The sequence below is a fragment of the Taurulus bubalis genome (genome assembly GCF_910589615.1).
Source record: "Taurulus bubalis genome assembly, chromosome: 7".
Taxonomy (NCBI): Eukaryota; Metazoa; Chordata; class Actinopteri; order Perciformes; family Cottidae; genus Taurulus; species Taurulus bubalis.
The window spans coordinates 7,183,308-7,196,019 of record NC_136595.1 but is presented as its reverse complement, the minus strand read 5'-3'; the positions used below and the strand labels follow the sequence as shown (position 1 = coordinate 7,196,019).

The 12,712-nt window shown below is 43.4% G+C and overlaps 1 protein-coding gene across 1 annotated transcript in view; it reads right to left on the bottom strand.

Moving 5' to 3' along the window:
• Window positions 1-12,712, bottom strand: part of nos1apa (nitric oxide synthase 1 (neuronal) adaptor protein a) — a gene marked incomplete at its 3' end in the record, with an annotated part of 118,735 nt that overhangs the window by 32,679 nt on the left and 73,344 nt on the right. Inside the window, exon 5 of the mRNA XM_079221160.1 lies at window positions 9,975-10,083. Coding sequence (XP_079077286.1) covers window positions 9,975-10,083 — 109 coding nt within the window. The remainder of the gene's footprint in view (window positions 1-9,974; window positions 10,084-12,712) is intronic.

Here is a 12,712-nt window from a genome sequence, read left to right as displayed (position 1 = left end):
TCTTGTCTGGCTTGTCGCAGCAGAGAGGGGGTGTAGAGGCAAAAAATATTTCATTCTAAAGCACTGAGGCCTAGCCTCCAAACACCACTCATCCTCAGCTGAATGAGCAGAACAGATGTAGTCCGGCCGAAAAAGCCAGAACAATATCAAGACCCTGCCAAAGGAATGCGATCCTTCCTTGTCCTGGTCAAACCCTGTGTAGCAGGCTGGAGTACCGAGTATGGAACAGTTTCCGACCCCTGGCTTAGTATCTGATGAGAAATATAATGTATTAGCCACAGCTGGGTTTTACATTAAAAGCTTAACCTGGTTTTGGCAAAGTGTGACGTTCTGGGCCTTGGCTTCAGCTCACAGACCTTTTTTTGGAGTTTTGTGGGTTCAGAAAAACATATTTACTTTCCTGTACCGCTGTGAGGTTTGGCTGCAGCCCCGTTGTGCTCACAGTGTAATGCATTACTATTTTATGTCTATATCAACCATGCTGCTTCAGCTTCATTTAGTGCTGATGTTGTTCCCATAGTGACCTGCTTGTATCAGCACAAACCAGTAATGCCGTGATTGTAATAAAAACATGCCGATACCTACTGACCCTTAGAGCAGCAGCTCCTGCCAACAGGGACCCAGCTGCCTTTGTGGCCGACACTTCACTGCGTTTAGCCTCCCCGCTAAAAGCCACTGACGGCATGTGGCCACTTCAAAAGTGTCGACGGGGTTTCAACTCAAGTTTTGATCATCAAACATCCAAAACTACTCATGCGTCATTGTTTTGTTCAAACAATCTGAGAAGGAAGGGAATGCTAATCAGGAATGGTTCCCCTGATGTGACGCAGTGTTTAATTCAATGGATGAAGCTAGCAACGGACTTGAGTAGCTTCTGTATCAGACAGTAATAAAACAACAATGAGTCCATTAAAGCAAATTCAACGCATCAGAGCGTTAGTCACATTTCAGGCCTAAACCGTTTTCAACTTCTAACGCGTGTCTCTCTATCATCTGTCGCCGCTGGTTTCCAAGTTTCTGGCAACTAGTTTTAATATCCTGAAACGGATAAGACATGTCGCTCTACCAGCACTGAGAAAAGAGAAGATACACGATTGCCAGTTGCCTTAAACAGCAAGACATCAAACTAACAGAGTCAAAATGAAAAATACACAATGGTGAGAGATGCCCACATGCAAATATACTTTTCTATATCCTTTACTCTCTCTCCCGCCTCTCCCAGTCTTTTCCTCCCCAGACCCACTGTTCAGTTTGCCGTGCTGTTCTTCCCCTCCATCAATCACACCCCATCTCGTCCTCCTCCTCCTTCTCTGTGGACCCTCTCTTCATGTCTTTTCATCCCACGCTGGTCCTCAGTGTGACAGTAAACACATGTGTTTTTCTTTGAACACATTTCCACAGGCAGCCAAACAGGGGATGGTGACAGATGCTGGTGTTACTCCACACTCCAAAGGCTCGAGATCCCCTGACTCACCCACTCGCTGATTGGGAAAAACACAAGCTAACGCAACGCTGTGAGCAGAGCCTCTGTCTCAGTCGGCCCCTTTTAAAGGGTTGACTGTCCTAGAAGTCAAAAATGTAACTCTGCAATAACCTCAAAGCAGGTAGCCTGACGTCTCTCAAGCATTGAAGTATTGGCTCACAACAATCTGTTCAACTGCATCCATCTTATTCAAACTTTTCCAGGAAAAAACTTGAGCACGAACCAGATTTAGGCCAAGATTCATAGGTCTGGAACCAGTCAACTTTACTGAAAGCTACGGAGTTAATACACTACACGGAGGAAGCAGGAACGCTTTAAAAATAGGTTTGATTTTAATATTTGAAATTGAACAGAAGTATGTATAGTTAGGGGGGTGATAGTAAAAAATTAAAGATCTATTTTCATCAGGCACTATGGGTCCAAATAGTCTTTAATCTTGGGTGCAGCGGATCTGAGGCCCTACAGAAGTCAGGGACATCTCTTTGGAGCATATAAACTACACAGTCAAGTGTGCGTACATATATTTTTATAACTAGGATCTTAAAAATCTATTCTAAAAATACCAAGACTCCAGTGACGTGAGCTCAGCTTCTTCTTTCCAGTTCCCCTCTGCCAGCAGCGCTCTGTTGGCCCAAAGTGTTTCATAGACTTTTTTGGGGACACTGGAGAGCAATGTATTACAGGAGTTAAGCCTCATAGTAATAAAACCCTACGCATGCTGTTTCACCTCGAGAAAGAAAGACTTTGACCTGAAGACCGGTTCTTTAAATTCCAGAGCGCCGCTTTGGTGCCGTCCTGTATGCGTCCGAACACTAAATCACAGTCGGTGATAACATAAAGACGTCTCTCGCCTGTGAGGAAATTTGTTCACACACTGAAAAAGACAAATGTTTACACTCTTATGAAAATGTCCACCTTGTGACCATGAGATAAACCACTGTCTTATCTAGGTAGCAAAGGCAGAAAAAGCTACACTTTGTCTAAACGTCATAAAAACCTTTAAGGCCGGCTCTCGTAATGGATTACTTTGGTGTACTCAAGCGTGTGATCATTACGAAGACAAAGAAAAGGACTGCCTCAGTGAAACCTTTCCAAAAGTGGTACAATCCTACGTTGTGGTATTATAAACTGCTGTCCGGTGCTTTGCAGTTTGATCCGTTACTCAAATTGGATTTAGTGGCTCATATCTCATCGTCTCGTGCCGCCACCAACGCGGCCCCGATCGCCATGATATTCCTTTAACGATGACCCGGTGGTTCTAGTTGGCTAAGCCGGACCTTCTCTTCGACAGAGAGGTGGCAGATCACCAAAATGCTCATGGAGGCGTTTTGGAACAGCCACAAATGGGTTGTTCTGGAAGATACCGACTAAGGACTTCTTGGCGTCTCTAAATATTTTATAAATGTGCTGTCAGTCTTCACTATTATTCATACCGTTCTTGAGCGGACAGTTCCTTCCAAAGCACTCACTTTTTTCTATCATGGCAGTGGTCCTGTATCTAGACACTATTATAGGCCCAGAACCAATTATCTGACGTACCTCCAATTTTAGCAGCTGACAAAGCCGCTAAGAGATTTACCACTCCGATGCAAAGCCTGTGCATCCTGCTCTGAAGACATGAGCAGTTCTTAAGATGGACATCTGTCACCATCTCTGCTTAGCCCTCTTCCGCTGTGTCTCCATCGCTCTCCCCATCACTTCTCCTCTCTGTCAATTCGACTGAGTAAACGCAGCCTCTCGGTGTCTCTGTCGGTCTCCGTCTCTCTTCTCTACATATCACGCTGCCAGTGAGCTGGATCCCTGCAGCAGAGTAGTCTCTCTGAGCAGCCATAGGATAGAGCCTAGTCAAAAGGCCGATGCATTATTCATCCCAGATTACCCACAGAGGTTCAGAGGGGCTTTCTCTGTCTTTCTAGAAGTCTTGGCACAAGCAAAGATAAGGGACAAAAGGGAATATAATGCATCTGGGGAAAAAATAGGGGAAACAATGAGAGGATGGCAGGGGAGCTACTTCTGATTGAAGCCGTTCTTAACTCTTTCCCCTCTGTTGATGAGCTCAGTGATTCTCTTTACACATTAACCACATCCATGAAAAACGTGTCCACCCATCACTTTGTGCACACATGGTATTTGCAGTGTGGGACAGAGGAGATTAGCTCTGATGAATTCGGCTTCCTCTTATTAACTGGCTTACCTGGACTTCCTGATCACCGGCTAATTGCTCTAATCATCGGGGCAGCGGCTGGCCCGACGCTTATCAAACACATTGATTGCCTCGTAGGAAATTAGTGGGACAGCCGGGAGCAATAACACAGAGCGCGCAAGAGCACCGCAGACCGGCCAAAATAAGAACCAATCAAGGAGCCGGTTTGACAGCGAGAGCGAGCGCAAGCGAGTGCGAGAGCGACAAGTAAGTGGAGTGTGAGGAAATTAAGTCATGATGCCTCGGTGACTCTTCAGGACCATTAGCTCGCTTTCTAAAGCAAGGGTGCATCATACAAACACGGATTTGCACACTAGATGGGTTTCAAATCTTTTGTTTTACTCCAGATGGAAATGTGTTTGAAAAACGGTCAAGTATTAAAAGCCAGTTTGGCCTAATTATAGCACAAGGTCTACTGAACATATGTTAGGACCGTATTCATACACATGTGAATAACTCAATGCATCCATCGCCAGGCTGAGCCTCTTCTTTTTCTTTCTTTTTCAAGATTGCATGTTTTCTTCCAGATGCCTCAGTTGGAAGAAACTCCATCCAAATCCATGAATTTCAGCCGGACTCGGTGACCCTTAGGTGTGAATGTGAGTACGGATGTGCTACCGTTTACCCGTTGACTCTGTGATCCGTCCAAACCGTTCCCTGCTCAGACAAAAAACGGTCTGAGAAAATGATTGTGGACATTATTGTTACCATCGAGAGGGCTCAAGTGCTGAGCAGACAGCAGGTTACATTGTGTCCCAGCTCCGAGGCCGGATGAGGACGCGGCCCGCAACGCCATGTCCTGCAGTAGCCCAGCACGCCAGATTGGACCTCAGACGAGATGGCACTAGACTAAACAAACTGAAACTTGTGCGTCATCTGAACCAGGCATGTGCCTTCAAAAACAAGCTGTTGTAAATAGAGACACGGCAGTGTGAAGACAGACAGGGAGTGTTGCTCGCTGTGGAAACTAAACTGGATCTTGTTCCATAAAAAAAAAATACACACTGACCAATAAAACAGGACACAGCAGAGACTTCAGTCTGTGTATACATCCCAGCACAGACTTGATCTCATGACCAACTCATCATACCGCTGATATGGAGCACCTGGAAAGCAGCGATCTGACGCAGACACACCGTGCACCCACACCGTGGACGCGATGACTCATTCCACTGTGGTGTATACTCTGCCTCTGCTGTAAAAGCACTGCAGCCTTGACAGGGAAGTAAAGAAACACATTGAGAGAGTGAGAGACTCCAAGTTCTAGACAGAGGGATCCTTTCACCGAGATATGGATATTCAATAAAAAAAAAGTGCTGAAAGGCTATTAAATCCCATCATCTTAACCGGGCTGTGTTGAGAGTGACGCACGTCCTTATCGTTGATATGTCTGCAAACAGCCATATGTCATCTTATATCAGCAGTACTCAATGTCAATGATGAAACAATTGATTCTGGAGCTTCATCCAGGCCAACTATATTTAAACACTGGCCATTTAAGATATAAATCCACCACGCTTCCTGTACTTAAAACACATATTTTTGGAGGACAATAAAACTGTGTCTTAAAATGCAGTCTTGCGTGTGCCGATTGCTTGCATACGTCTCTGCAAATTATGGGCAATATATGGGCGAAAATTCATATCACTGTATTTCTGGCGGGGTTTTGTTGTGGAGTTTGTATATAACGACATTCCTCAATTAAAAGGAGAGTCCACTCAAAACATGATTCCACCGTTTTTCACTCTATTGTCAATGTAAGGGAGCACATCTTGAGAAATAAAACAAATTTATTGGCTCCGGATGAAAACGAAAATTGAGGAATAGACCTACATGTAATTTTAGTTAGTTTAGTAGCCTGCCCCATCATTTACTTGTTATGTGTCTATGTAATGCAATGTGAGTTAGTAGCCTAGTAACAGCCATGCTGTTGTTCTGAGTAGTGAGTGAACTGCATTTCTGAGCAACCTGGAACTCAGCAATAAAGAATATTTGGAAAACAATTGTTATTATCTCAAAATTCTTTTCACCAGTTATGATGGGAATATTACACTTCAAATAATTTACATCTCTGAAAAAATCAAAGCTCACATAATCTTGTAATAAATCTTAACCCACATGAAGAAAATATATATATTAGTGTGTATGTATATATATATATATATATATATATATATACACTAGATATTGAATTGGTCAAGAAGCTCGCCAATTGTGGGCCGTACTCATTCAATCCCACGATAGAGTGGTCGTTGCAGACACACCTGGGAGATTTCTGCTCTCCACTGAGTGCTCTAGTTTATAATGCAATCACCATCATTCATAAGGCACTTCATCATTATTTAGGCTTTTCCAATCACCCTCGAAGGCAGAAGACTCAACTTGTGGTCCGTGTCCGAGGCTTAACAAGTAGAAACCATTCGCCAACACTGAAGGACAGCATATGGCTGGAGAGGGAACTCAATTAACACTTGACACAATCACAACTCTCCATCCATCTCATCAAGCAGCTGTGGACAACAGATGAGTCGTTAGCCATCATAAACATCAGATGCATAAATAAACAAGGACCTAAATCTTTCTTCCTCCACTGTTTGTTGCTTTTATGATTTGAATCATGTGGGCGTTGAGTGCATTTGCATTGCGTTGCTTACTGGAAAAAGGATTGTTATGGCCTATCAGTATAATTATAACAATAACAATAAAATAAAAATCACAGCAGCAGTGATGTGCTGTAGTCCATTATCAGGTTTAAAAGAAGGGACACGTGTCTCTCTTCATGCTTGGCTCGTTAATGTGATTGACGATTGGGCAGAGGTTGTAATGGAGAGGAAGACATTATATCTATCAGTGAAGACTTCACACTTACTGCACACAACTGCATGGTGAGGCTTCATCTTTTGGGGACATTAATGTGCTCAGTACACTGCACGGTAACACCCACCCACCAATGGAAACTTAGCGCTGAAGAATAGGTCATGGGGTCACGTTAATAACAATAATCTTAAGGGGTCCATGATATATAACAAATGGCAAGTGGGTTTCAAGATGAAATAAAACTAAAGCCAGTTCGAAAACGTTCTACTAAGGAACGCTGACATGACAAAGCTTTAGAACAAATCCTAAATGGATGCTGTGGTGATACGGTTTAATCTGCTGTGTTCATGATAGTTGGCTCTCAGTCAACATAATGATTTCACAATCAAGAGTAATTGCACCAAAGAGGGTGGAAAGTGTGTGTGTGTGTGTGTTTGTCTACAGCTGCTCTGTGAGGCTTTGAGCTAAATGTTAGCATGCTCACAATGACGATGCTAACATGCTGATGTTTAACAGGTGTAACCGTGACCACCATCTAACCTGAGCACAGCTGAGCAGAGTAGACTGGTATAGGCTTTGCAGACCTTTTGGTCATACATCAACAAATTGAAATATGACCGTGATGAAAAGTCACCACGGTTATCATAACTCTATGAAAAGTCTGTCGCAAACTCTATAGCAACCCATCGGATGGTTGTCGAGAACCCCAAATTGTTGACGTCATCGAAACTCTAAACCTTCCGTGACCCTTTTGCTCCGACGATTATTTCTCACCTAAAGCTGCCTTTTCCAAAATCACACAAAACACAGCAGAATACAATAGTACACACACACACACACACACACACACACACACACACACACACACACACACACACACACACACACACACACACACACACACACACACAAACACACACAAACTGACCTCTCGCAGCATTCATTATTCACTCCGTGGCCTCTGCTCCATCACTCTCACTTCAATTCTACATAATAGAGGCCAGGTCATTCATTAGCCTCCTTTAAACTGTCAATAGGAGGAAGAAGGGGAGAGTGAGAGCGCATGAGTCAGACCGGGAGAGAGAGACACACAGCCTGTCTCAGTGTGTGAACTGATTGGCCACTAAAGTCTTTTTATGCCGCTGTAATCTAAAGCGCAGCCATTCTTTCCCTTCTGGTAGATAAGAAGGAAATAAAGTCGGCCTAATCTCCTACTTCATCTCACACTCGCAAACCTTCCGCGCACAGAAAACCACACACGCTGCTTTATATGACATTTGTATTGCACTTCTGATACGTATGCCTTTTGAGAGTATTATTCTTTTTGTCTTGTTTAATCTTCTATGTCATTCTCCACTCGTGAGGTCTTTCTATGCACATTACAGTTGGAAAGTTGATATCTCCGCCATAAAGCTTGATTGTCTGTGGTCGGATGAGCCGACTGGACTACTCGATATTTTCTTAATGGCCTGTTATGCTTTTAGGTTGTAGAAAGTCCTCTTTACAAATATGTTATTTGATATAAAGGATGGCAAAAAATAGGTCATATTTTGTCCACGGAAGACAAAACGCTGTACAATGGTTCAACCGGACTGACCACCGAAAGTCATCGGTAAAAGAACCTGTCTATGAACTGGAATTAACAGGTGTGTCGCTTTAGCAAAGCTCTTTTTCAAACTCCACAATAGAAATAAAAGGTTATTTAATATGAATATTGAATATCAGCTGAACGTACATCCCAGTTTAAACCTCAGGCTGACACATCCCAGTGTAAACCTTCTAAATCTAACTAATCACTGAGTAGACTGCAGAGGTCCCAAAGAAAAATGACTTCCCAAAACATTAAGAGTCCAATTGCAGGACAGGAAAACAAATTCAAAATCAATGGCTGTTTGGGGTGGAGGATGGCTCCAACAGTATTCTGTCCAGTATCTCTGTTAGCAGGATAGCCATTACTGAAGGGGAAAAGAAACCCATTTATATAACAGAGGATTTGTTTTTATGCTCCTACTTGTTTGTTTCCTCTGTGGTTTGAGGAATAATACCTGAACATAATAATGCCAAATATACTTGTGTGTACTTTATCAACTCTGTACTTAACGTTAACTCAAAGTAACGCTTCACCACACGGAGAACATGTCTCCAACAGGAATCAATCTCTTAAAAACATGTTGTCTTCCCAAAATCACCGTCAGTAACCATAGCAGGTATTTTCAAGACGGGTTCGACAACATAAACTGCATTTTTTAACAACTATAACCAGATGTAGCCAGTATTAAATGATATGCAACTGTAAAACATTATGGTGTTTTCCATAAAAATAAACTATCTTCCCGATAGTAAACAAAAGCATTTCTCACAAACGCACTCGCACACAGACACACCAAAAATAAATGTGACGCATGCAAAAATGATCTGGGGAAACTACTGCATGGCCATGAAACTAGTCAGTGTGTGTGTGTGTGTGTGTGTGTGTGTGTGTGTGTGTGTGTGCGTACATCTATCCTTGTGAGAGGGATTTTAGTTAAAGACCCTGGGATGCCGAGGAGTATCCTCAACAAGCATAGACGTACAGGGTTGTGTGTGTGTGTGTGTGTGTGTGTGTGTGTGTGTGTGTGTGTGTGTGTGTGTGTGTGTGTGTGTGTGCAATATGTCATCGTTGGCCTGTCTGTAGGCGATAATGAGGCAGTGTGTGCTTCACCCAGCTAACCCCTGGACAGAACCATCAAGTCCTATGAATCACAGCCTCAGCTGAACAAACTGTTTCTCCTTCTCGCCGCTCTGCAGCAACGCGTCCGGCCCAAGTGGGTTTCCGACCTGTCCCTGAAACCTCAACAATGACAAGTCCGTGATGCCAGGAGGAATTATTGCTGCTCAGCAGCAGTGTCTCTCTCTCTATTGGCGGCTGTCAGGGTGTGACTCAGACAGCGGCATGATTTAGGAGAGGAGGAAGACTCGCTCGAAACAATACACAATACACAAAAAAAAATACACGACCAAGAGCCAGAGAAAACATTGGAAAACCATCTTCCCCTTATGGAGAGAAAGAGAGTTGGTTATTGCAACTCATGCGAAAACACAAATTCCTTCAGTAACATAATATGAATTCAGACCTCTAGCTTTCCTCATCTTCAATTTGGCAAATCTAACGTGGTTTACCATTTCACACTGAAAGAAAGCTATAACAGAGCTTTTTTAAATTTAATTTAATTTTTTTAGCTTTTAACCAGGATGGATGAAGAAAGATGCTCTTCTTTTCACACGTGGAAGCCAATCGGTTTACAATCGCAGTGAGATCTGTTGGCCACGGAGACATCGAGTGCCTTGCTCAAGGACCACTGCACCACCACAGGGTCAGGCCACATCCCGTCTGTGACTCGATGACTCGGCGTGAGCCGCTAGTCTCCATTCAGAGGTCCTTCATGGCTTCAGAGGTGAGAGCTTTGTGACGGGCGACGCCGTCTTTCTTACCTTCTTCTTGGACTTGAAGACGTTGCAGCGGAAGAGGTTGCTCTGTCCGTCTCTGGCGATGTAGCTGAATATCTTCAGATCCTGCGAGTCGTGAGACACGTAGAATATTCTGAAAGATAGAACGAAATAGGTCAGAAATAAATAAATAAAAAGTAAATATGATGCAAAACAAAAATCAGAGCCTGGCAGCGTTTCTAAATGTGTCTTAAGACGCAAAACAGGCACTCAGCCCGTTTCTCTGGGGTTTCAATGTGACAAAAATAAACACTATTTTAAGTTTGTTTTAATCCGAAGGCATGCGACCAAACTCCTGCTCAAAAAGGAGGGGAAAGAAAAGTTGTGATTAGACTACGGGGGAAGTCATATTTAAATAAAACGAACTGGCTTCCGGACTTCCTCTATTATTTCTATGGGACTTTGAAGCAGGAAGTTCAATGGCACACATTGAAAGTAAACTTCAAATTCAAAGTAAAAAAAGAAGAACTCAAGTGACAACAGTGAGACAGAGGAGGTGATATGAGCACAACCAAAATATCCTGTATGAGAGCATAACTGAGTTTGAGACTGTAATGTGGTTCTCCTGGTGGTGGGAGACACACAGGAATATAGGGCGAGCAGAAGGACGGGCAAAACAGATGAGGCAGGTTAACCTGCAGGGGAGAGAACATCGTGAGCTCCACAACGGATCTGATTTATGATGAGAAAAGAACACTTATGGGGAGATGAAGCGCCGCAGACGACAATGTGGTGGAGCGACAAAGAGGCTGGAAACGAGACGGACGCTTCAACAAGTCAGGGTGGGGATTGTTTCATTCAAAGAAAAGCACACATTAATGAATACACAGGAACTTGTACTTGTACTAGAACTTTCATCAATAATCTACAGAGGATAGGATTTCTATCAAATCTCAATACACTTGTATCTGGTTGTTTGTATATATATATTTTTTGTTATATATTTGGTAATAAACCTCAGTCTGGTTCTGGGACATGTTCACCGGCAATATGTTGCTCTCCAGGAGGAGTTGAAAAGTTGTTTTCTGAAGCGCTTTGCTTCCACATCACAGGGTTCACGCTGCCTGTTGTGCTTCCAGTCAGAGTTTATTTTCTTCAACATTTAAACAACCTTTCATATCAAGGCCAAGTCTCTAGTTCAACTATGAGGCGTGTCCACTAGCTGTGGGCAATTAAAAGGCCACTGTGGACTAGTTACTCTAGCTATTGGTAAAAACATAATCAACCACAGTGGGTGCTGATGATGGAAGCAGCAAAGCAATGAGCCTTGATATATATTCTATTGGTCACCATTTGTTGTGCTTATGACTAAACTAAACTTCCTTCTCAGCTCTGTTGAAGGGTGCACATGTGCAGTACTGAGCGACTTTATGAGTCCAGGTGCATGCGAGCATTTCGATTATCCCAGAAACAGGAGTTTAGTTTGGGTGGCGTTAGCATGATGTTGGCAACACTTTATTTGTGTATAGTGAGTCAGAAATCTACTTTGCCCAAACGAGAAAGTTATCTCTCTGTATGTGTGTGTGTGTGTGTGTGTGAACTCTCCCTATCCCAGCTCCCTGATTGCTGTTCAGCCTGCACACCTGCTCCAAGCCACACACCTGCAATCCATCCACCCTGCAGTACATCAACCCCACTTCTTCCCTTGCCATCATCCCAAATATCCATCCATCTTACTTGCATACTGCTCGGCTTTGCTCAAGATTTGACATTCAGGACGAGCTGATGACCACAATACTTCGCCCTGTATAATCAAGTTATATTCATGAATCCAGACTAAATCACGGTGGGACTTTGCAGTGAGACAAAATGACTGAACACAACAGGCACAAAAAAGGCTGCTGCCTGTTTGAAAACAGTTTTCTGCAGGTTAATGAGTCGATGGTGTTCCAGCTAAACATGAAATATCAACTAGAATATCAACTGAAAGACAGAAGCCTCGAGCAGAACAGCGTCCTAATTGGGCAACTAGTACCATATCAAGGGGCCTGGAGGTGTATTTGGGGTAATGTCATCCGCCAAAATGTATCTCAGGATAGTTTTTTCTGCGCATGTTTGTTTTGTATGAACAAGAAGTCAGGGGTCGCTCAGTGACATTTCTGGAGTACTTGCTTTGGCCTTTTCTGTGGGAGCCAGACTGGCTGAGGACGAGATGTATAGATGGTGTCTTAGTCAACTCTGCTTAGCAGACTGACAAAGTACCATATCTGCAGTGACTCACACAAACACACACATATATCTGGTTTAATTTCCTAGAGATGCTTCAGTGATTGCATTAGCTGTGGCTCATCTTACTCACAATCACTTGAAATATTCACAACAGTTTACAGAGTACACTTTCTGGAAACAAGGGGAATGACAGAGAGGCGAGGTGGGGCGGCTGCAGTCGAGTAAGAGGCACAGAGTGCTACCCGGGGTCTTTATCATCAAGCCGTGTCATCTACTGGAGGAATAGTGGCCGCACCCTTCCAGCTGCACTGTGCGGAAACCTTTTGAGTTGTCTCCCCTTTCAACCGCCCCCTCAAAACGCCCTGCCACTGCGATCAAAATCAGTGTCCCGACAGATTTTGTTCTTGGAAATCCAAAGCAGGGGAGAAAAAGGTCTTGTGTTCTGCCAACTGTTGCCTGCAGAGAACTGAATCGTATTCAAAACATGTCGGCAATGATAAAAAAAAACTAAAAACATTACATGCTGGCAGACAAGTGAAGCTCAGCCAAGAGTG